The sequence below is a fragment of the Schistocerca americana genome, chromosome 3 (assembly GCF_021461395.2).
Source record: "Schistocerca americana isolate TAMUIC-IGC-003095 chromosome 3, iqSchAmer2.1, whole genome shotgun sequence".
In the NCBI taxonomy this organism is placed as follows: Eukaryota; Metazoa; Arthropoda; class Insecta; order Orthoptera; family Acrididae; genus Schistocerca; species Schistocerca americana.
The window spans coordinates 360,823,761-360,849,879 of NC_060121.1; the positions used below are offsets into that span (position 1 = coordinate 360,823,761).

Sequence of the window (26,119 nt, forward strand, 5' to 3'; positions counted from 1 at the left end):
TCATAATAAATTTGTTATCTTCTGCTATTATTTGAGTTCACTATATTCCACCTCCTTCAGGTAATAAGAAATTTTTATTGTATATGAGATTATGAATGTCCAACTTGAGCATTGAGTAAGCTCACACTGAAATTAAAGGTTTTATATGAATTCACATTTTACATGTGCACTGTCCAGACATATTAATGTGACCGTCACCTGTCAACGTGCAGCACCACTCACAGATGGCGGGTGGTGACACTAGCAATGGAGGGAATATAAAGCATGTCCGAGGGAAAGGGGGGTGGGGAGCACACAGAAAACAGTGCTGTCACTGCTGTAATGCAGAAATAGAGCAACTTATTTGATGTCCTAAAGGTCATGATTATTGGCTATCGGGCTAAGGGTGTAAGCATTTCTGAAATGCCCAAGTCTGTAAACTGTTTGTATGTCACTGTTGTTTAAGCGTACCATGCATGGCAATATGACGCTATCTAAATCCACTGCCGAGGCACTTGTGGTGCACCACAGACCGTAGGTGATAGGGGTGAATGGCAACTGCCAAGATGTGTACTGGTGAGTAGATGTGCACCTGTTGAGCAACTGACTGGAAATGAATCAAGGGGCTACCAACATTGTTTCCTCAATAACCATTCAGTAAACATTACTGCATATGGATCTCCATAGCAGGTGCCTGATTCATGCTCCCATGATGACTGCTGGTCATTGGGGATGAAGGCTAGAATTTGTGCACTTATACCACAACTGGATGTCCACTGAGTGCTGACAGATGGCCTTTTCAGATGAGTCATGTTTTATGATCCATCGGATAAATGGCCCTGCAGTAATCATAATAAAAGTCCAGGCCAAATGAGGGAGCATTATGGCCTTGGGAATGTTTTTGTGGCATTCCATCGGTTACCTCGTCATTCTGGAAGGCACAATGGATCAACACAAGTATGTTTTTATCCTTGGATACCATGTCCACTGTATAAGCAGTTGTTTTTCCTCAGCACGAAGACATCTATCAGCAGGAGAACACAATGTGTCACACAGCTCACAGAGTACATGCGGGATTCAAAGAGCACCAGGACGAGTTAGCCACACTCCCAATTTAAGCCCAATCAAGAATCTGTGGGACCACCTTGTTCGGGCTGTTTCTGCCATGGATCCTCAGTCGAAAACCGTAGTGCAACTGCCCACGGCACTGGAGTTGGCTTGGCTCCATAACTCTGTCGGTACCCTCTAGAACCTCATTGACTGTCTTCCTGTCCAACTGCGTAAGGTGTTATTCAGACTGGGCCATTTATGTTATAATTTTTGTTAACTAGCTGCTCCGTGGTTAAGCATAGAATATAGTATTCTGACATCCTCCTTGGCACTCCATAACGTATTACTAGTCACATAAAGCATATGCTGTGACGGAGGGATATCTGCTGACAAACTCTATCCACTGCTCACTGCCCAAGGAGTACCTAAAACAAACAATAATATATAAAACAAATATTTGAAATTACACAGGCTATTATCTACATCTACTATAACAAAATTGCTTGTGTACATGCTTCCTCATTTATAGAAGACAAAGGGACAGAAAATTTTGCGACTCTAACCTTTGTGATCAAATTTTGGAATTTAATTCACCAAGTTCCACTCCACAGATGCACGATCAGTATTACTTCACATGCTCTTACATTTTTCTGTAATCCATACAGATCTTCCTCAAGGTCAGCTTCTACCAGTTTTTCTATTCTTTTGCAAATAATTTGCGTCAATATTTTGCAACCAGGGCTTATTCAAGTGATTGATTGGTAGTATTTGCACCTGTCAACGATTGTCTTCTTTGGAATTAGAATCAATTTTTCTTGAAGTCTGAAGGTATTTACCGGTACCCTGTCTCCTATATCTTGCACACTAAGTGGAATAGTTTTGTCACAGCTAGCTCTCCCAAATACCTGAATAATTCTAAGGAAAAGTCATCCAATTGAGGGACCCTGCTTCCACTTAGATTTTTCAGGACTCTGTCAAATTTTCATTGCAGTATTGTATCTCCCCCATCTCATCTTCACTTACTTCCTCTTCTCTTTTTATAATATTGTTCTCAAGGTTGTTTTCCTTGTATTGATGCTATACATTCTCCCTCAGTCTTTTAGTTATGCTTTCTTTACTTACAAGGGAACCTCCCCATCGCACCCCCCTCAGATTTAGTTGTAAGTTGGCACAGTGGATAGGCCCTGAAAAACTGAACACAGATCAATCGAGAAAACAGGAAGAAGTTGTGTGAAACTGTGAAAAAAATAAGCAAAATATACAAACTGATTAGTCCATGCGTAAAATAGGCAACATCAAGGAAAGTGTGAGCTCAAGAGCGCCGTGGTCCCGCGGTCAGCGTGAGCATCTGCGGAACGAGAGGTCCTTGGTTCAAGTCTTCCCTCGAGTAAAAAGTTTAATTTTTTTATTTTCCGACAATTATCAAAGATCAGGCAATCACACATAATTAACTTCGCTCTCCAATATTCCAGGAGATGTTCAGATTTGCTTGGACATACACAGGATTTGACGGTCTACACACGGAAAAATATGAAAACGTTAAAAACATATGTTTTGACAGAGCACAAGGAAAACTGTGTGACTGTGAAACTGTTGCATTCATTTGTTGCATTTTATGTGACAAACTCTTATGTTTTCATCACTTTTTTGGGAGTGATTATCACATCCACAAGAAAACCTAAATCGGCCAAGGTATTGTGTCGTATAGATTATACCAGATGGATTTTCCTGTGGAGGAATCGGTTGATCTATGACCTTGCGATCAAATGTTTTCGGTTCCCATTGGAGAGGCACGTCCTTTCGTCTACTAATCGCACGGTTTTGTGGTGCGGTCGCAAAAAACAGACACTAAACTTATTACAGTGAACAGAGACATCAGTGAACGAACGGACAGACGATAACTTTGCGAAAAGAAAAAAATTAAAATTTTCACGTGAGGGAAGACTTGAACCAAGGCCCTCTCGTTCCGCAGCTGCTCACGCTAACCATGGGACCATGGCGCCCCTCAGCTCATGTTCTTCTTGATGTTGCCTATCTTGCGCATGGACTACTCAGTTTGTATATTTTGCTTACTTTTTTCATAGTTTCATACAACTTCTTCCTGTTTTCTCGATTGATCTGTGTTCAGTTTTTCAGGGCCTATCCACTGTGCTAACTTATAACTAAATCTGAGGGGGATGCAATGGGGAGGTTCCCTTGTTAGTACTGGCTTACCATCTGAGCGGTTGATATTTGTACAGCTGATTCTCTTTCCTTCAAAGATCTCTCTTAATTTTCCTGTAGGTGACAGCTATCTTTGCGCTAGTCATGCATGCAACAGCCTTGCATTTGTCCTCTAGCCATTTGTGCTTAGCCATTTTGCACTTTCTGTCAATTTCGCTTTTGAAAAGTGTGTATTTCCCTTTGCCTGATTCATTTGCTGCATGTTATAGATTCTTATTTTGTCACTTAAATTCAGCAATCTCCTGTGTTATCTGAGGATTTCTACTAGGCCTTGTCTTTTTTTGCCTATGTGATCTTCTGTTGCATTCACTATTTCATCTCCCACCACTTCACCTTCTATTGTATTGCTTTCCCCAGTTCCAGTCAGTCACTCCTAATACTGCTCTGGAATTCTCAGCATCTTCTGGTTTCTTAATTTCTCCAGGTCTCATCTCCTTAAATTTCTACATTTCTGTAATTTCTTTAGTTTCAATCTGCAGTTCATTACCAATAAATTAAGGTCACAGTACTTATTTGCTCCTCAAGGTACATAACAGTTTCAATTGAGGTTTTGAAGTCTTTATTCTACTTCTATAAAATCAATATAAAACCTCCCACTATATCCAGGCCTTTGCCATGTATACAGCTTTCTGTCATGATTCTGAAACCAAGTGTTAGCAGTGATTAAATTATGCTCTGCAGAAAATTCTACCTTGCGGTTTCCTGTTTTAGCCCCTTTCCCCATATCATTTTCTCCTGATATTTTTCCTTGTCTTCAGTTTTCCAATCTTGAGTTCCAGTCCCTTATTACAATTAAGTTTTCCTCTCCTTTAACTGCCTTAATAATTGCTTTCATCCCTCCATACAGTCTTTTAAGTCTCTTCTTCAGCTGCAGAGCTAGTAGGCATATTAACTTGTGTTACCATGGTGGATGTTGGCTTCGTGTCTGTCTAGACCACAATAATGTTTTCACTATACTGTTCATAGTAACTTACCTGCATTCCTATTGTCTTATTCAATATTAATACCACTCTTGCATTTTGTATTGATAACCCTGTACTGACCTGACCAGAAGACTTGTTCTTCCTGAAACTAAACTTCACTAATTCTTTGTATCTATCTTCAGTTTACCCATTTCTCTTTTTAATTTCTGTGACTTACCTACCCGATTAAGGGATCTAGGTTATCATGCTTTGACTTGTATATTGTCATCAGTCTTTCTTTTGTCAGTTGAAGATATCCTTCTGAGTGGTCCACACCTGGAGGTCCAAACAGAGGACTAGTTTAACTCTGTAATATTTTACTCAGGAGGACATTGTTATCATTAAGCTGTACAGAGAGCTGCATGCCAATGGGAAAAAGAAAATAACTGCTGTGGTTCCAACTTGCTTTCAGCTGTTCACAGTACCAGCACAGCATACCATGTTGGCTAATTTTACAAGGACACCATCCAGACTGTTGCCCCTGCAACTGCTTGAAAGACTACTGCCCCTCTTAAGAAACCATGGGTTAGTCTGGCCTCTCTACAGACACCCCTCTGTTGTGATTGCACCTACGGCACATATATTTGTATTTTTCAAACACAAAAGCCACCCCACCTCAGCAAAGTCCATGGTTCATGGGGGAATTTTCCTGAATTTGTGACATATCATGTTATCTATTATGCAAGGAAAATGAATCTGTTGCACAAATGCTGCCTGGGTGAAGGGTTGGGCTACTGGCATGTCCTGGTGGTAAGAAGCTGCAGTGGGTGGTGGTTCTAGGTCAGGACAATGCCAGTGGTTGACAACTCAAGAGACATTGTTGTGACAACTTGGGGGTAGATGTCTGTCTGATGCCCAAAGGTATCTGTAGAACAATTTGACAATATTTAAAATTTATTGTCCACAGAGTACAACAGTTGGTACATTGATAGCACAAGTGGGAGAGGTGGCAACGTTCCACTGTGAAATGTGTGGGTCAGCACTTGGTGCACAGTTGGGCAGCATGCTGACTCAGTTACATGAGGCTGGTGACATCACCTGTGTTAGTGGGCAGACATGTCCACACCAAACAAGGCTGTCCCATGACCCTGTCATAGATGTCTGTTGGTTCTGCTAATACCATGTGGAGCTGTGCAGAGAAGTGCCATGGCCACTAATCAGGAGAGAGAGACTGGTACTATCAGAATATGCCACAGGAATGGTGGTGGGTGGCAGCAATTGCACACCCTCATGACGATGGATGACAATCTACTACCAGATCCTGCTAGTTAGGCCTTCAGAAGGCCTGCGGGTGGTGATGGCCACAGCTTCCATGAGTCTTAACTTGGTAGGTGGCACTACAGCTCACAGTGACCAAGTTCCTCCAGACAGGACTTCCTGCTCCATGGAAGGCTGAAGGCAACTAGCAGAAGATCAATTGACTTAGGCCTCCTCCCTTGACAGGGTAGCTGCAGACTGAATGAACAGTGCTCCTTCAAAACAGAAGTAGTATTTATGCAGGGTTGGCTTGTGTGCTCCGGCATGGTGATGTGTCAGTGAGACATCCTTCATCCTAGTTTTTGTGTTTGGTCAGTTCTCTTGGTCACTTTAAGATTTCAATTGGGCAACATGCTCTTTCTGCCATGTCAATAAACTGAATAGTTACTCTTGCATCTGACTTGAGCTATGTTTTGGCACTTTGCACATGCACCATTGTATTGATGTTCTTCTGCTGCCATGATGTCATTTTGCTACATTGCTGGACCTGGAGCTCAGCTCGTTCAGGATGATGCAATAGCTTCGATGTTCACTGCTTCTCCGTCAGCAGTCCTTTCTCATTGGTATTTGAACTGGCTGTTGACCCATTCTGCTTTGCCTCTGGCATTGTCAGGGACGAATTTTGAATTTTTCTGGCTGCACCATACTACTCTGCTGTGAGACATGTTGTTTGATTGTGTGTGTTTTTTTTTTTTTCTGCTTGTGCAGAAGAAACATCTTACAGCTAGCCAGATTAATATAATTCCAAATCAGAATGCTTTTACAAAAAATGAAAAATATTATATCAGGGTAATGATAGATGTTATTTTTTTAGCAGGCCAATGTACTCTCATGACCCACATCATCACAGTGATTTGGACAATATCCAAGGACCGGACATTGGCTCATTTGGTGTCCACAGCCACGAAGAAGAGTTTCACAAAGGTCAGTCTATCAATTGACAGCATGTCTGCACACAGTTTTGGCTCTTGAAGTATGTCAAAAGTTTTGATCGTGTATTTGAATCGTAACTGCCTTTATAGAAAGTATATAATTTTATGAGTTTTGAGTGGAAGTTCACCTGACAAAGCAGTTACAGTTTTTCTTCTCTGTAGACTATAGACTCAATGTAACAGTGTCTCTAACAACTGTGGGATTTTTCTGTGGGTTGAATTCAAACCATTATAGATTTATTTTTAATTTGCTTTTTGCAGTTTGTAGTGCAGATGAAACTGTGTTTTGTTTTTTGAAAAAAATTAATTTATCTTGCACAGCATGTCTTCTGAGTTTTCTAGAGCATTGTCTTTAGTTGGAGAGTGCAATACCAAAATGGGTTTCAGTGATGACATTATAAGAGTCCTATACATGGATCACATTAGAATAAAACAGAGCTTTTTGTAAAACATCATCTATATATTGATGTGACTTGTTTTACGTTGACCAGCCTATTGCGCTACCATTTCTAAGCTGTTATGTGTCAAAATTGTGTCTTTCATTTACTGATCTCTTACAGCATTTTAATAGTGATTTATGTTTATGGAATCTTATTGCATGGTTACAACTGTCAAAATCTTAAAAATGGTTATGAATTAGTAAGTGTGTAAATCTGAAGCGGTTGGAAAAAAAATCAGCCAACCAGTTACAAAACAAAGGTTTATTAGTCCTCGGCGTAGGTTTTGATACTTCTAACTATATCTTCTTCAGGAGCAGTGAGCTCTAAAAATGTATATAAACAGTTACAAAAATTATTTTTATGAAATAAGTAAAATATTTTTAAGCTACGGGTACTCACTTGTTACAACACATGATAGTACATTAGATTAGCTGAAGACGAGCAGCTCTTGTCATACATAACACTGATGAAAACAAGAATTATCCTGAGCCATGGTTTTAGATAGCAGCCAGATTACATTAAGCATACTTCAGAATGAAAGCTCACTGGTAAATGACCACAGGTAGAGGCTCTTGTCAACATAAAATTATAACAGGAGTCACAGGATAAAATATTTGCACAAGTTAAGTTTGCTTCATGCCAGAAACAGAGGCCAACTGCTACAGATATACAGGCTCAAGTGACCAAGAAAAATTGGGCTGCAGAGGGCGCTAAATACATGCATGTAAGAACTGATCCTTGGTTTTGTTAAATAACAGCATTTTACATTAAAGTAAGCATGAAGTTTCCTCCACAAGGCTACTAAAAATGGAATAGATTTACTGGTATACTTTACGTATAAAATTACTAATACATTTGCTGACAGAGTAATAAATTCAGCATGCAGAAGATAGAGTTCTATTTACAACAAATCAGTGTTACAAATGTATGGAGAAAGCAGAGCAAATATAGGGTACAACAGTCTCACTAAAAAAAAAAGAGGGGGGCGGGGGACGTTCACTTATCACTATGGAAGCTTAAGCGATAAGGAAAACAGGAAAGCAGCGGGTGCTATATACGAGGGTTGAATGAAAAGTAATGCCTCCACCTTCATTAATTGATGTTGGATGGGAACATTACAATGAATCAAATGCAGAAATAATCCTTAGAATGTGGTCTTTAATTACCAAAAATTCACTTTTCCACGTAACCACCAGCAGTTGGATACGTTTCTGCCAATGATGAACAAGTTTTCTGAAGCCATCACGGAAGAAGTCAACACGCTGTTTCTGCAACCACAGTCTCACAGTTCTCTCAAAGTCTTAATCAGAAGCATAATGATGTCCCCGCAGATCGTCTTTCATTATTGGGAACACATGGAAGACAGACGGTGCTAAATCTGAACTGTATGGAGGATGCTGTATGGTGGTGAGATTCAGTCTCTGAAGTTCTGCTGTGGTGGCACATGAAGTGTGTGGTTTGGCATTGTCATGCTGCAGGAAAGCATTTCCCTTTTCCTTTCGGGCCCTTGTTAGCCATCTTTTCAGTGTTTGCAGCATTGTGATGTAATGCTCTGAATTTATAGTTGTTCCACAATCAAGGAAATCAATATGGATAACACCATCTGCATCCCAGAACACTGCCCATGATTTTTTCAGCTGAGCGCTGCATCTTGAATTTTTTTTTCTGGGACGAGTCTTTGTGTTGATATTCCGTAGACTGACGTTTCGTCTCTGTGTCATAATGGTGTACCAACATTTCGTCTCCTGTCAAATTGAATGGAGAAAGGCATCACCTTCATTCTCGTAATGTGAGAGGAGTTCCTGGCAAATTGCAAGTCTGTGCACTTTCATTTCGGGAGTTAGCATCCGGGGTACCCAATGTGCACAGATCTTCCGATAGCCAAGCAAAGCAATAATATGACACACACGTTTTTGTGAAATGCCAGTTGTGCTTGCAATTTCTCTCTGAGTGATACGATGATCATCCTGAATCAATCTGTCAACATTTTGCTTGTGAAACTCTGTGGTTGCTGTCACAGGACATCCAACTCTCTGTTTGTCACACAAGTCAGATGTGCCTACCTCAACATCTTTTAAACTTACTCACTCAACAACGCACCGTACTCACATCAACACAATCAACATAAACTGCTTTCATTCTCTGATGAATCTCCTATGTGGTGACACCTTCTGCTGTCAAGAAATCAATGACTGCACATTGCTTAAATTGCATTGACCGACTGTCTGCACGTGGTTCCATACTTTATACTGTAACAACACAACTGGTCAATACTAAGGCTTCCCTGCAACTGGAGCTGTAGAGAAGAGGATACGGAACAATCCAGTACCTGCCACATACAAGTGCTGCCAACTGAGTTACGGAAGTGGAGGCATTACTTTTCAGTCAACCCTGGTATATGCGCGTAAGCGCTGTGTCTTCCAGGTGTTAAGTAGCATAATTTTACATTGAATCAATGTGAAAATCTCTTATAGAAGGCCAGTAATAAATGCAATAATTTTAGAGGTATACATTAAATATAAAATTATCTGTGAAACATTTATGTAGTAAATTAAAGTTATACTGCACATAGCGTGCAGAGATAACTGTTGTAACCATGACTGGAACGGTCGCGGGGTTGCTGAGAATGAATGCGTGGTGGGACCAAATGGGAGCAGCATGCGAACAAACAGGGAAAGACGGACACGATCAGCGATGGACAACCGAGCAAGACCTAACAAACAACAACACGCAAATAGTAATGAGGTCACAAGCGAAGCCTCATGAATCCACAACGTTCACTTGTACAGGAAACCAAGTAAACATGCTGTCTGTAGGCGAGATGTTGATAGACTAACGCGAATATCAGACTGCCTGCTGAGTTTTTTAATAGAGGTGGAGCCCCTCCATGCCCACACCGGCATGAATGCCAACTCAAAAGGTCTACTGTCGTCTCTGCGTAAGGGTTAGTTTTCACTAGAGTGAGGTGTCGCAAGATGTGGGTACTGCGATGTTTGCGTACATCTGGTTAAGGTTAACCATAAATACGGGCTCATCTGGAGATAGATTGGGTCAAAGTCGAATGAAGGGTAGCAGTTTGAAGGGCAGAGGAAACCAAATACCAAGGCAAGAGCCAAGGGAAAAGAACCTCTGCGATAGTTAGGTCGGTTGGTAAGAGCAGTAGTGGGTGTCTTGCTGCCTGTAATAGGTCATGCAAGGGTAGGCTTTGTTAGTAGTGGGTATCATGCATGTTGATACCTTTGACATTGTGTGGTGGTGTTGCTCTGCGGCTGCTGCTGGGTACTGGTGTTGAACTCTTGATCAGTGTCAGCAATCTGCAACAGTTAGATTTATCATCGTTTTTGTGTCTGATAGGTCATATATTGGATGCACAGTGTAGGGTGATGTTGGCAATTTGTTTGTGCGCCAGTGGACGAGCTTGTCGGTTTCCCTGCTGTGGCCTGTTGGTCGGCTCTAATAGCAGCTGGTAATTTCCAGTCAATATTGCTGATATGCAGGTGCTTGCCAACTTTTGTCGCTTGTTGGTATATGTTAGCATGCCATAGGTGGTATAGGTGGTTAGGCCCTAGCTAGTAGTGTTTTCGTCGCTTCCACCTATGGTTGTGCCTGCTGAGTGAGAGGCAGGCGCTTAAATACCTGATAGAGTACGTTGTTATTGGCTGCTGGGACCACATACTCCACCGTGGCGCCCTCACATTACATGTGGGCCAGGGGCACGCGTGCAGTCACAGCTTATGGCATAACGGCTGGAGAGACCTCTAGTGGTAATTGATGTCCATGCCATCTGGCGCGGATTCAAAACCCGTGGCACTCGGTACAAGAATAACCATTACAAAAAATTACTTCTATTACCAAAAAGGATGGGGGACAGAATACAGTGGATAAAGTTACATCACAACAACAAAAATGAGAACCTTCTGCTTAACTGTACCGATGCCATTTTTGGAATAACAACTGTAGAAACATGTGTTGATAAGGCCTCGAAAAATGAAACCTAATGATATGAAATGTCAGTAGCTTAACAGTAGGGAAAAATATTTTGCGGAAAATGGCACATTCACCGATATTAGTGGTCATTGGTAAACACATATTATGTGATTGTGAGCAGTGGTTTAAATCCATCAAGGAAGTGCTAGCTCATGAGTTGCAACTGAGCGTTCAAGTATTTCCATTTCCTTTAGCAAGAGACAGGAAAATACAGATCTTGCTGTTACTCCGGGAGGACTTACTTCACAATTGCAACCTCTTGATGTCTCAGTAAATAAACCATTTAGACTGTACACGAGAGAGGAATGGAACCAATGGTTGATGGATGCAACCCAACACGAATTCATGCTGAGGGAAGTCTGAAAGCGGCCTACAATCAAGCGTGTCGATGGATAAAAGAGTCATGGTTTAGAGTGCAGGATGAGTAATGTTCTCAATGGCAGTGAGGACCATCTTATATACGAAGAGGATAATGATGATGATGAAGAGGTTGAAGAAGAAGAGGGGATTTTAAAGGTCACTTCGGTTTTTATAAACTAAGAATTTTTTTCTGGCTTTGCAGTTTAATAATAAAAATGGTAAAAATGTTATTTTTTTTTTTTTAAAAAAAGGTTAAAAATCAAGGCGTATCTTATAGTTCATAACGTCTTATAGTCTGTAAAATTTGGCAATACTACTGCAAGCAGAGTGTAAGTAAAAAGTCTTTACTATTATTTTACAAACAGTGTAATCTACAACACAGGCTCAGAACTCCATGCCTCAGAACATTTCAGATGGGATCTCAACAGACAGTTCATATGGATAGAATCACCATTTTCTAATGTATACTTATAATTGATTATAATCTCTTATGTAACTCACTCTCTTGACATGTGCATTTCTGTCACTATCATAAGACAACACTATAAGAATCAGTTGTTATGAAGTGGTTGTAAGTCCATAAAACTAGAGTATAAGAAATTCAGAGAAAGATGTTTAATACTTAAATTACAAAATATGTGAAGTAACAATACCAGAGAAGGAAATTTGCTACTCACCATATAGCGGAGATGCTGAGTCGCAATAGGCACAACAAAAAGATTCACACAATTAAACCTTTCGGCCATTAAGGCCTTTGTCAGCAGGACACACACACACACACACACACACACACACACACACACACACACACACAAAGTGCAACTTGCACGCACGTCTGCAGTCTCAGAGAGCTGAGACCACATGTGAAGTCCTAGAATATTATGCCACTAGTGTGGACATTAAATGTACACCCTTAAATCTTCAGTATTTATTTTCATATCCTTACAGTCTGTTTTATATTATCTCGAACCCATGACAATTTTGAACCAAATTAAAATAAATAATAGGACAGTGACAACATATTGAGATAATGTATTAAGAAACAGAAATTACAAACTATATTACAGCACAAATATTGCTATTTCTGCAAGCTTCATATATTTTCATCATCTTCAACTGTTGTAGGCCGGATGAATAAATCAACATGAAAATTTTTGTGCTCCTTGGGGATGTAATATTCTATTTCTTTTACATTGTATAACTTAAGCTCATTTATAGGACATTTCTCAACATGTGCTGAAGTTGTCGGAGGCTGAGGTTTCGTTAGGGATTTTAAAAATGTGGACAAGTTTCAAGTCAATCAATCAGTGAATGGTCTGGTTACTATTACCCCTGGATTGTGACTGCCATACTCAAACATACTGTAATGGTATGCATTGAAGTTGACTTTCTGTGACCTATATTTTCCCATTGTTTCTATAGTCTGGTTATAGCGTTTAAAAAGGATGTGGCCACCAGTAGTTAAAATTTTTAATAATTTTTAATAAAGTTATGATCCTTAAATTATCTAACAATGAATGTGTTCTTTTTATTGGAAGAGTCAGAAATAAGTTCACTATATTCTTTGACCATGTAAACTCTGCCAGTTTGTCATAACTTTCTTTTTATTCCTCCAAACATCCTATCACATGACAGGAAAGAGTGCCCCTTGATAGGAAGGTATTGAAATATTTTTTCAAAGATCCCAAGTCCTTCTAAAGCTGTTAGGAATTGGTCCACTTTGTTGGTATGGTGCCAATGTTAAAGTCGTAAATACAAAAAATAAAGAACAAGAGTTGCCGCAGGTAAAGTGCTTTGTGAACTGGAATGCAGGTAAGTGGTACAGTCTACATAAAATCCTTGCATATGCCTTTCAAATCAACATTTTGGATGCTCTTTGCCTGTACAGCCTCTATCTTTGTAGAGAACTTTTTGGTACTGTGAATATAAAGCTTTCGCTCAGCAATGATCGTTCTTTTAGCTGAATCACAAACAAAACTGGTTTTCAGTTTTGTTTTGAGTTCCTTACAGTAACCACAAACATCTTTTTGAGGTGAACCGAAACTGTAGTTAGAATTCTCAAGGAAATTTTTTCAATACAACCCATAATTTACATATACATCTGGGTACTTCTCTGAACATTGAGAATGCATGATCTTTACATTCCAACCTGCCTTCAAATATGTAATGTCTCTATTTGCATAGTGAGTAACTTTTACTTCAAACGATTCAGTTGTTCTTTTATTTTATCAATCATATTTCCTTTTATAGTTCTGATTCTGCTTCCCATGCTCTTACATGTTTTTTCTATTGGAGTATTTCATAAACCAACATGTCTCCTAATCTTCAAATCCTTCTGCCACTCCTCAGCCCAAGAATACTAATAAATACTTTTTACATAACAAAATTGTCTTTCCCTGAAACTGAGCATGATATTTGAAATCCTTCTTGCTGCTTCTCAGAAATATCTTCCCATGGACTTCTGCGAGTAATTGCCATAACTTCCAAAATCCCTGTGGATATTCATCTTTGATCCCAAATTCCTTAGATATTACCAGGATCTGGACTCTGTCAATCTCATCAATGGCATCAAAACAGCAATGTTTACAGCTACAATAAAAGAGATTGGCATTTAGAACAAACAGAGGAAACATCTACTTCTACATCAAAATCCATACTCTGCAAACCACTGTGAGGTGCATGGCAGAGGGTACACCCCATTGTACCACTTATTAGAGTTTCTTCCCATTCCAGTCACATATGGAACTCTGCAGCCAAGATAATATGCTGCGTCCTCTCTACCCAAAAGTCATCACTCCAACCTTAAATCTCACTTGATACCCCATATGTCCGTCTTTTGACAATAATCCTAGGTGTGGTACTTAGTTAAATGTTTTTCAGAAATCAAGAAATGCTGCATCTACCTGACTGCCTTGATCCAAAGCTTTCAGTACATCAAGTGAGAAAGTGCTATTTGAGTTTTACCTGATAATTGTTTTTGGAATTCATGCTGGTTAGCATTGAGTAGGTAATTCTGTTCAACATACCCTTTGAGCTCAGAATATAAGATTCTACAACCAATCGATGTCAAGAATATGGGACAGTAGTTTTGTGAATCACTTCAACTACCCTCTTTGTAGATGGGTCAGACTTGTGGTTATCTTTTCCTCAAGAACTGGGCACTGTGTTTTGTTCATAAGCTCAATGTATTATTATACAGGGTCATGGTGAGTCAAAAAGGACTTCACAGCTTTGGAATGATATACAAATTCGAGATAACTTACAGAATTGGTAGATGTGTAATTTTGTAGCAAACAACCTTAAGTTTGATTTACATAGTGCATTAGTACCCCATTCCACCACCAGTAGTGCCGATGTAGTGCACAGTTGAAACGGCTAATTTCACTGGTATGGAGTATGCTTGCTGTGTGTTTTAGTTTCATGAAATGAACTCTGCAACAGTTGTTCAGTGTAAATTTCCCACTGAGTGTGCTGGAGAATCTTCTAGCAGACTTACCATCTATTCTTGGCAGAAGAACTTTATTGAGATGGGCTGTTCACTGTGACACTGTAAATAACCATTTCACCCACGTGTTGTTGATTATGTTGGACAGGACAGGGAGAACTTTGCCCACAGTCCACAAAAATCAACACAACATGCATCTTACTAGACTGGCCTTCCACAAAAAACTGTTTGGCGAGAAACGCGGAGACATTCACATTTGAAACCATACAGATTAACAATGGCATGTCGCGTTAGTGATGCAGATAAGGTTGCTTCTGGGGAGTTCTGTGCGGAAATGTTGCATCAGATACAGAATGACGAGGAGCAGAAAAGAAGAGGAGCAGAGAAAGTGAAAAGACTGGTGGATGTGCTGGTAGAGAGTGATGAACAATGAGGATGAGGGGATGTGAATTGGGAAGAGGTTGTAGGAAAGGGATGCAGAAACTGTTGGGTGGAGCAGAGAATATGTGGGCAATAGGTTACCGTAGGTTGAGGCTGGGATGATTTTGGAAGAGGAGAACGTTTGGTAACACCCATATGTGCACTTCAGGAAAGCTGGTGGTGGAGGGGAGGATCCATACGGTCTAGGTTGTGAAGCAGCCATTGGAATCAAGCGATAACTCTAATACCCAGTAGCATGCCCTCTCGCATTGATGCATGCCTGTATTCGTCGTGGCATACTATCCACAAGTTCATCAAGGCACTGTTGGTCCAGATTGTCCCACTCCGCAACGCCGATTCGGCATAGATCCCTCAGAGTGGTTGGTGGGTCACATCGTCCATAAACAGCCCTTTTCAATATATCCCAGGCATTTTTGATAGGGTTCATGTCTGGAGAACATGCTGGTCACTCTAGTCAAGCAATGTCATTATCCTGAAAGAAGTTATTCACAAAATTTGCACAGTGGGGATGCGAATTATTGTCCATGAAGACAAATACCTCGTCAATATGCTGCCAATATGGTTGCGCTATCGGTCGGAGGATGGTATTCACGTATCGTACAGCCGTTATGGCCCCTTCCATGACAACCAGGGCAGATGTCGGCCCCACATAATGCCATCCCAAAACAGCAGGGAACTTCCACCTTGCTGCAAACGCTAGACAGTGTGTCTGACGCATTCAGCCTGACTGGGCTGCCTCCAAACACGTCTCCAACAATTGTCTGGTTGAAGGCATATGTGACACTCATCGGAGAAGAGAATTTGATGGCAATCCTGAGCGGTCCATTTGGCATGTTGTTGGACCCATCTGTACTACTCTGCATGGTGTCATGGTTGCAAAGATTGATCTCGACATGAATGTCAGGAGTGAAGTTGCACATCATAAAGCCTGTTGCACACAGTTTGTGTCATAACATGATGTACTGTGGCTGCATGAAATGCATTATTCAACATGGTGGTGTTGCTGTCAGGGTTCCTCCAAGCCATAATCCATAGGTTGCGATCATCCACTGCAGTAGTAGCCCTTGGGTGGCCTGAGCGAGGCATGTCATCAACAATTCCTGTATCTCCTCCATGTCTGAACAACATCGCTTTCATTCACTCCGAGATGCCTGGACACTTCCCTTGTTGAGAGCCCTTCCTGACACAAAGTAACAATGCGGTGGTGATCAAACCACGGTATTGACTGTCTGGGCATGTTGAACTACAGACAACACGAGCCGTGTACCTCCTTCCTGGTGGAACTGATCGGCTGTCGGACCCCCACCGTCTAATAGACACTGTTCAAGCATGTTTTTTTTTTTACATATTTGGATGGGTTTAGTGACATCTCTGAACAGTCAAAGGGATTGTATCTGTGATACAATATCCACAGTCAATGTTTATTTTCACTAGTTTTGGGAACCAGGGTGATGCAAAACTTTTTTTGGTGTGTGTGTGTGTGTGTGTGTGTGTGTGTGTGTGTGTGTGTGTGAAGAAGGCTTTGGCCAAACACTCAATGTGTAAGACTCATTTCGTTGTGCCTGTCTGCAACTCAGTGTGCCACCTTTATGGTTAGTAGCAGTCTTTCCTTTCCATTAAATAGTTGATATTACAACTTAGACTTCCCATTGTTTCATTTGGACTCATAACATTGCCATATCAACCAAATATTTTGACAATGAGTTTCTTGGCTTTAAAAATAGAAACTCTAGATGTTTCATCACAGATACATGTGGCTACAGATGGAAAATGCAAAAGTATTGAAACCTCAATTAGTGTAAAATTGGACTGGTGAGTCTTTCACCATAACTGTTTCAAATTTATATACACAACGTTCATTCCATGGTTCACAAAGAGAAATCATCATTTTCACTGTGAAAATGTCTAATAAGCCATTTATACCTTCTGTTGTTGTACATAGTAAAATCCATTTTTTGAATGTTGGCTCCTGAAAATTACTATGAATATTGTTTTATTGCTTACCAGCTCTCTTTCACATATGTACTAATTAAGCAATTCATTCTTCCCTTTTAACAGATGAGGACAAAGTAGCCCGTAAATTGGCGCAGAAAGTCAGAGTGCTCTGCTGGGTGATGACTTCACCAAAGAATCATAATCTGAAGGCACGTCATGTCAAAGCAACTTGGGGGCATCGGTGTAATAAACTGCTTTTCATGAGCAGCACCAATGGTAAGTGTTAGCTATCTGAAATACTAGTGCTGGGACTTAGAGGGCTAAGAGCACCCCCCCCCCCCCCCTCCCACACACAACTTGCGTATAAATGTTCCTCCTTCATTATATCATTATATGTTTCTGTAACAAAACTTGTACACACATACAGCATCAAATGAATGCTCACAGCCGAGAATTGAGTGGGAGATCGTCTCTCCAAATTGAGGGACAGTCCATTGAGCAAAATACTGAAGAGATTGTAGATATAATACTGTTAAAAAAATTATCCATGTCCTATCATCCATGTCCTTGTGCGAAGAAATAAACTGCAGAGAGGAAAAAAAAAATTCCAGCAACAGGATTGATTACTAAATTTGGCCACATTATCTGTTTTCAGTTGTCAGTCCACAACATATCTTGTTCTCTGAGGTTCATTACACATCCAATAGACATCTCTCCCTTCTGCAGTGTTCCATTTCTGCAGATTGTCCTTGGATTTCTGAGTCCCATTCCCAGTTATTTATCTGTGATTATATAACATTGACTCATTCAGAATATAAATCTTATCAAGTGCAGTTCATTGATTGATTTGTGTTCTTATATTCTTGAATTAATAAGGAATGTTCTGGCATAGTGTAGATATTTTGGGAGTAAAGAAAACCATCCTGGGGGAAGAATAGATAGTGGCTTGGAGGCAGACAGCAGGTGTGCAGGCCCTGAGTGCAGGAGAGACGGGTGGCAGTTGCATGGGCTAGGGATATGACACCAGGGCACTGGAGCCAGTGAGGTGTAATGCATGATGATGATGATGATGATGATGATGATGTGAAGGAAAACTGTTGCAGAGAGGGTGTGGGGATGGTGATTTAACGGAGTCTGAGCCAGGAGGATTATGGGAGCAAAAGATGTATTATAATCATAACTCACATCTCCATATTTCAGAAAAATTGGTGCTGGAGGGAAGGATTCAGGTGACACAGTCTGTGAAGCAGCCATTGAACTTGAGCATGTTATGTTTAGCCACTGGTTGGTCAACTCTGCTCTTGACTGCAGTTTGGCTGTGGTCACTCATTCTAGCGGACAGCGGTCAGTGGTCATGATCATGTTAAAGGCTTCGCAGAACACATGACGTGGCATTTTCACTGGTGGCTGTGCCTCTGATGGAATAGGATAAGCCTGTGACAGGGCTAGAGTAGGATGTGCTGAGTGGGTGACTCAGGCAGATCATGCACCAGGGTCTTCATAGGGATATGGCCCTTTTTCTAAGGGACTAAGAGTGGGAGTGGCATAGGGATGGGCCAGGATGTTGTGTAAGTTGTGGGGGTGATCTTCATCATATGCAGCACCTCAGCACCTCTAGTTCTCGGATTTCGCATGCCCAATCTGTGCAACTACCCCCCCCCCCCCCCCCCTCTCACCCTCATTTTCATCCTGCATGCCTCATGCCTCTCTCTGAGGTGTAAGCTACCGGTCCCCAACTGCTCCACCTGCTTTCCACCTCCTCCCTTCACCCACCTCAACCAATACAGCTCCTACGCTAATCCACCTGTCAAGCTGCAGTCTCAGTGTTGTTTTGTGTCCAACTAGCACAGTGTAGGTGCACAGGTGTGTGTGTGTGTGGGGGGGGGGGGGGGGGGGGGAGGGAGTTATTTGTGCAACTGATTCCTGATTGTTTGACTAACCATCCCTCCCTTTATATAATTACCTCCATCTCTTTCTTTATCAATTTAAGAAGTAAAATTCGTAGCTTTTTACATTAAGTATATCAGCCACAGCATCAATTCTCTCATTGTGTCAAAGATTCAATTTCAGTAGTGTTTGCTGTTCTTCTAGATACCCTTTGTAAAGCAGTTCAGTCTAAATATGTCCATGTATTCTGTTCAGTTTAAATTACTGTTTGTCCATTATATTTTCTTCACCCATCAATTCCTTTGTCATGTACTAGGTACTATGCAAATGAAAAAAAAATAATATAACATGAGTGGCATGCTTAAATACCAGTAATGCCATTATGTAAGCGTGTATTTCTGTCTAAGTGTTGTTAACTTAATTTTTTTTAACAGATACATCATTACCAACTGTTAAGCTCCCAGTGAAAGAGGGTAGAGATCATTTGTGGGCCAAAACAAAAGAAGCATTTCGTTATGTGTATAATCATCATCTAAATGATGCTGACTGGTTTATGAAAGCTGATGATGACACGTAAGTTTGAATTCCTTGCTGTTTGACTATGAAAATATTATGGAAGCTGATACTGACAAAATACTCAACTTGGGGAGAGAGAGAGGGAGAGGGAGAGGGAGAGAGAGAGAGAGAGAGAGAGAGAGAGAGAGAGAGAGAGAGAGAGAGAGAGAGAACACTATTTACATGAAATTACAATGAAATGAACACCCTTAGCTGCTTACAGGCATTGACATATGTCAACAGGGACAGATGAAAATGTGTGCCCTGACCGGGACTCAAACCCGGGATCTCCTGCTTACATGGCAGACGCTCTATCCATCTGAGCCACCGAGGACACAGAGGATAGCGCGACTGCAGGGATTTATCTCTAGCAAGCCTCCCGCGAAACCCACATTCTCAACGTATTGTCCCGCACTACATTTGTAGTGCCCCCGCCCATTATACTCATTACTCATGGCGCGCTGCCGATTTCCGTAAGAGTTCGGGCTCTGTTTGGGCATTCGCACAGAAGAAGAAGATGGTCAAGTGGCCGGTGAGCCTTAGCTATATATATATTTACTAAGATGGTATCTGTTCTTTCGGACATGTCCGAAAGAACAGATACCATGGTAGTAAATATATACAGTATTTACATTTCTGAAGGCAAAAGTCAGTAGCAAAACAGCAGTGTTGTGAAACTGTAATGTCATTCTCTAATATGTGTGGAAGAATTTTAACATAGCCTCTTACATAATTTTATTGCAGTAACTGTAACTTTCAGCCTTGAGAGTCACTACTGAGAAAAATGTTACTGATTCATCAAACCCTAATGAAGCTTTTCTATTCCAATGAAATTCTTCTGGAGTTGAGACATTGTCATGATGTAATGAAAATTACTGACATTTTAACTGCTGTTGCATGCAGCCTTCCTCCAGATGAAAATCAAACAATGGAAAATCCAGGATGGAATGTAACAATACGAGAGAAGGAAAGTTGCTACTCATTATATAGCAGAGATGCTGAGTCGTGATAGGCACAATAAAAAGATTCACACAATCATAGCTTTCGGCCATTAAGGCCTTTGTCAGCAGTAGATACACATTACTTGACAAATGTGGGACAGTGTTGCATTTTCTAGCTTGATACTTTTTTTTTGACACATCTACTTTGCAATTCAAATTCCCAGTTTTCATTTCAATATGTCTGCTAAGGTTATAAGAAAACAGTTAAATTTAGCGTTTGTTTTGGAAATACCAAATTCTTATTTACAAACAAAAGTTTATATATAAGCTTCAAAATATTGTCATTTATCCATTATCATTTATCCATTAACTCCCCATTCGGATCTCCGGGCGGGGACTACTCAAGAGGATGTCGTTATAAGGAGAAAGAAAACTGGCGTTCTACGGATCGGAGCGTGGAATGTCAGATCCCTTAATCGGGCAGGTAGGTTAGAAAATTTAAAAAGGGAAATGGATAGGTTGAAGTTAGATATAGTGGGAATTAGTGAAGTTCGGTGGCAGGAGGAACAAGACTTCTGGTCAGGTGACTACAGGGTTATAAACACAAAATCAAATAGGGGTAATGCAGGAGTAGGATTAATAATGAATAGGAAAATAGGAATGCGGGTAAGCTACTACAAACAGCATAGTGAACGCATTATTGAGGCCAAGATAGATACGAAGCCCACGCCTACTACAGTAGTACAAGTTTATATGCCAACTAGCTCTGCAGATGACGAAGAAATTGAAGAAATGTATGATGAAATAAAAGAAATTATTCAGATTGTGAAGGGAGACGAAAATTTAATAGTCATGGGCGACTGGAATTCGAGTGTAGGAAAAGGGAGAGAAGGAAACATAGTAGGTGAATATGGATTGGGGGACAGAAATGAAAGAGGAAGCCGCCTGGTCGAATTTTGCACAGAGCACAACATAATCATAACTAACACTTGGTTTAAGAATCATGAAAGAAGGTTGTATACATGGAAGAACCCTGGAGATACTAAAAGGTATCAGATAGATTATATAATGGTAAGACAGAGATTTAGGAACCAGGTTTTAAATTGTAAGACATTTCCAGGGGCAGATGTGGACTCTGACCACAATCTATTGGTTATGACCTGTAGATTAAAACTGAAGAAACTGCAAAAAGGTGGGAATTTAAGGAGATGGGACCTGGATAAACTAAAAGAACCAGAGGTTGTACAGAGATTCAGGGAGAGCATAAGGGAGCAATTGACAGGAATGGGGGAAAGAAATACAGTAGAAGAAGAATGGGTAGCTTTGAGGGATGAAGTAGTGAAGGCAGCAGAGGATCAAGTAGGTAAAAAGACGAGGGCTAGTAGAAATCCTTGGGTAACAGAAGAAATATTGAATTTAATTGATGAAAGGAGAAAATATAAAAATGCAGTAAGTGAAACAGGCAAAAAGGAATACAAACGCCTCAAAAATGAGATCGACAGGAAGTGCAAAATGGCTAAGCAGGGATGGCTAGAGGACAAATGTAAGGATGTAGAGGCCTATCTCACTAGGGGTAAGATAGATACCGCCTACAGGAAAATTAAAGAGACCTTTGGAGATAAGAGAACGACTCGTATGAATATCAAGAGCTCAGATGGAAACCCAGTTCTAAGCAAAGAAGGGAAAGCAGAAATATGGAAGGAGTATATAGAGGGTCTATACAAGGGCGATGTACTTGAGGACAATATTATGGAAATGGAAGAGGATGTAGATGAAGATGAAATGGGAGATATGATACTGCGTGAAGAGTTTGACAGAGCACTGAAAGACCTGAGTCGAAACAAGGCCCCCGGAGTAGACAATATTCCATTGGAACTACTGACGGCCGTGGGAGAGCCAGTCCTGACAAAACTCTACCATCTGGTGAGCAAGATGTATGAAACAGGCGAAATACCCTCAGACTTCAAGAAGAATATAATAATTCCAATCCCAAAGAAAGCAGGTGTTGACAGATGTGAAAATTACCGAACTGTCAGCTTAATAAGTCACGGCTGCAAAATACTAACACGAATTCTTTACAGACGAATGGAAAAACTAGTAGAAGCCAACCTCGGGGAAGATCAGTTTGGATTCCGTAGAAACACTGGAACACGTGAGGCAATACTGACCTTACGACTTATCTTAGAAGAAAGATTAAGGAAAGGCAAACCTACGTTTCTAGCATTTGTAGACTTAGAGAAAGCTTTTGACAATGTTGACTGGAATACTCTCTTTCAAATTCTAAAGGTGGCAGGGGTAAAATACAGGGAGCGAAAGGCTATTTACAATTTGTACAGAAACCAGATGGCAGTTATAAGAGTCGAGGGACATGAAAGGGAAGCAATGGTTGGGAAGGGAGTAAGACAGGGTTGTAGCCTCTCCCCGATGTTGTTCAATCTGTATATTGAGCAAGCAGTAAAGGAAACAAAAGAAAAATTCGGAGTAGGTATTAAAATTCATGGAGAAGAAATAAAAACTTTGAGGTTCGCCGATGACATTGTAATTTTGTCAGAGACAGCAAAGGACTTGGAAGAGCAGTTGAATGGAATGGACAGTGTCTTGAAAGGAGGATATAAGATGAACATCAACAAAAGCAAAACAAGGATAATGGAATGTAGTCTAATTAAGTCGGGTGATGCTGAGGGAATTAGATTAGGAAATGAGGCACTTAAAGTAGTAAAGGAGTTTTGCTATTTGGGGAGCAAAATAACTGATGATGGTAGAAGTAGAGAGGATATAAAATGTAGAATGGCAATGGCAAGGAAAGCGTTTCTGAAGAAGAGAAATTTGTTAACATCCAGTATTGATTTAAGTGTCAGGAAGTCATTTCTGAAAGTATTCGTATGGAGTGTAGCCATGTATGGAAGTGAAACATGGACGATAAATAGTTTGGACAAGAAGAGAATAGAAGCTTTCGAAATGTGGTGCTACAGAAGAATGCTGAAGATTAGATGGGTAGATCACATAACTAATGAGGAAGTATTGAATAGGATTGGGGAGAAGAGAAGTTTGTGGCACAACTTGACCAGAAGAAGGGATCGGTTGGTAGGACATGTTCTGAGGCATCAAGGGATCACCAATTTAGTATTGGAGGGCAGCGTGGAGGGTAAAAATCGTAGAGGGAGACCAAGAGATGAATACACTAAGCAGATTCAGAAGGATGTAGGTTGCAGTAGGTACTGGGAGATGAAAAAGCTTGCACAGGATAGAGTAGCATGGAGAGCTGCATCAAACCAGTCTCAGGACTGAAGACCACAACAACAACAACATCCATTAACTGTATAAGGGCTCATTAGAAGAAATTTCAAAATGTAAAAAAAAAATATCCGTAACTGTACTGATCTTATTTTGTGATTAAGTAACATTCAGTAATACTAATGTTGTTTTTGTTTCAGGTATGTGATAGTAGAAAACTTGCGCTACATGCTGTCTGCTCATAAACCTACTGACCCATTGTACTTTGGTTGCCGATTCAAACCATATGTAAAACAGGGGTACATGAGTGGTGGTGCAGGTTATGTTCTGAGCCGAGAGGCAGTGAGATTATTTGTGGAGGAGGGACTTCCAGACAAGAAAAAATGCCGTCAAGATCATGGTGGAGCTGAGGATGTTGAGATGGGTATGTAGTGGTTCATTTTATACATTTGACTCTGAAGTGCACCACACATGAGCAATGTCTGGCAGTGATTCAAGGCATGGACACGCAATCACTTCATAGATTTCACATTTGTGGCAAACCGCAGAAATCAGCCGCTTACTGCTTGGCAATCTCAGGCAATCTGAAGGATCGCATGTGATTTGTGCATGCAATATGGCTTCCTGGCTGTTTAGCAGCAATATATGGCAATATGGATGTCTGGCTGCATGTAGTTTCTCTACTAATTAAGTTTGGTTGATTAGTTTTGTTTCATTTTGCTTTGCCAATGTTGAGAAAGAACTTTACAGTTGAATTTATAGTTGTTCAGTAACTACAAAACACTCTTGAGAAGTGAAGAAATAATACAAAATATACCCTTTATTTTCAGTGTTTAACAGTTTGAAGCATGTACTGTTGAAGTAGAAATAGTGAGAAGTTCATAGTTTAAATATTCAGGTAAATCTATTATACAGCTATACTCCAGTCCCTTTTCATTTCAGATAATTTGACTCTTCCTCGTACAGTTGAGTTGAGGTATTTTCTAAAGTAACTTATAGTTCCCAAGAAAAGCATTTCAAAATAATTTCAATAAACTAAAATTCCTGTTTTATTTATTTATTTTTGTAAATGTTCTTGAGGATAAGGAGATCAACTACAATTGCTATTAAACATAGGAGTTCATTTTCCACACCAGAACTTCTCGACACAGTAGAAGCCATAATACAGATTGAAATTGCTGCAAAAACTGCTTGTGTGTGGTGGGGTCAAAGCAACCAACAGATTGCAACAAAATCGTGTGATATGGATTGTTGCAGCCCATCACTTGGGTGGGGGACCTTAAGTATTTACACAATATTTGAACATATTACAACTAAAACAACAGTACAGTAATGGAAATTCCAGTATGAAAAAAAACACATCATCATTAAAATAATAGTAAACTGCTTCGAATCACAGAAATTTGAGTCAGATATTACAAGACTAAGGAGGAAAATAAGAATAAAAGTTGCTATGAAAATGTAAAAAGTTTGTACCATAGACATTTTATTTAGTGCCAACCTAATGTAGATAACATGTAATTACTGACAACAGCTGGCAGAGAAGTCCCTAAATGTTGGGTTTTGAAATCAAGGTAAGCTGATTCCATTTCTAGTCCAACTTCAGTATCAGTAACAAGCTGCGGAGGTGAATGTTTGTCAAGGTTAAGAATTAATTATTGTGAAGTATGTGGAACACCTGTTGGGAGGGATATACAGCTAATGAATATGATCACTGAATTGTTCATTCATTCACATTTGGTATTCCATAAATCTCACCATAAAGATATGTTTTCAGGGACATGAAATTAGTCATCTTTTACATCAACATCCAAAGGAAGTCACTGTAGGCTGCTTCTGTAAAGTATACTAACAATTGATGATGATGATGATGATGATGATGATGATGATGACTGTTAATCTGCTCATGCTGATAATTATGAAAATTACATCTAGATATTAGGAGAAAAAAGCCACTTTGAAAAGAGCTTATATCCATGACATGTGCATCAGATGCTGGACAATGGTATTTGACCAAAACCATTTGGACAGTAAAGACTAAACTGAACAGCAACGCTGATCAAATGCTGTTTTGGATAAAAAGAGTTAATGTGACCTTACTCAGGACACATGCCATCTATCTTGGCAAATCCATTACCTGTTTAATACAAACATTAGTGTTTATTTATGTCAATTAACATCTCAAAGTCCAAGTTGAGTTAATAGAAGATATACAAAAGATTGTAGCTACACAATCCAGCACATGTTTGATCAGTGTGAGAGCATCATAGAAATGCCCAAAATGCTCCAGTTTAGTGAATCACAGCATCTAAAATTCCTTGTGCGCTCCAGGGTAACAAGTTAAAAGGGAATCGACACATGGTTAAACTAATAAACAAACTCAGTTCAGTGTGTTATCTCCTTAGAGGCATCTGTCATCATGTTGACCTAAAGATAAATGTGTTGGCTCATTTTGCATACCATATATATGCAAATCTAATGCACCATTGAA

General features: G+C 40.1%; 1 protein-coding gene across 2 annotated transcripts in view; it reads left to right on the top strand.

Moving 5' to 3' along the window:
* Nucleotides 1-26,119, top strand: part of LOC124606626 (glycoprotein-N-acetylgalactosamine 3-beta-galactosyltransferase 1-like) — a 66,264-nt gene that overhangs the window by 24,122 nt on the left and 16,023 nt on the right. Inside the window, exons 2-5 of one of the 2 annotated variants that reach the window (XM_047138621.1) lie at nt 6,286-6,395; nt 17,135-17,287; nt 19,333-19,471; nt 23,829-24,052. In XM_047138621.1, the coding sequence (XP_046994577.1) occupies nt 6,286-6,395; nt 17,135-17,287; nt 19,333-19,471; nt 23,829-24,052 (626 nt within the window). The remainder of the gene's footprint in view (nt 1-6,285; nt 6,396-17,134; nt 17,288-19,332; nt 19,472-23,828; nt 24,053-26,119) is intronic. The other variant, XM_047138622.1, reaches the window with a different exon arrangement.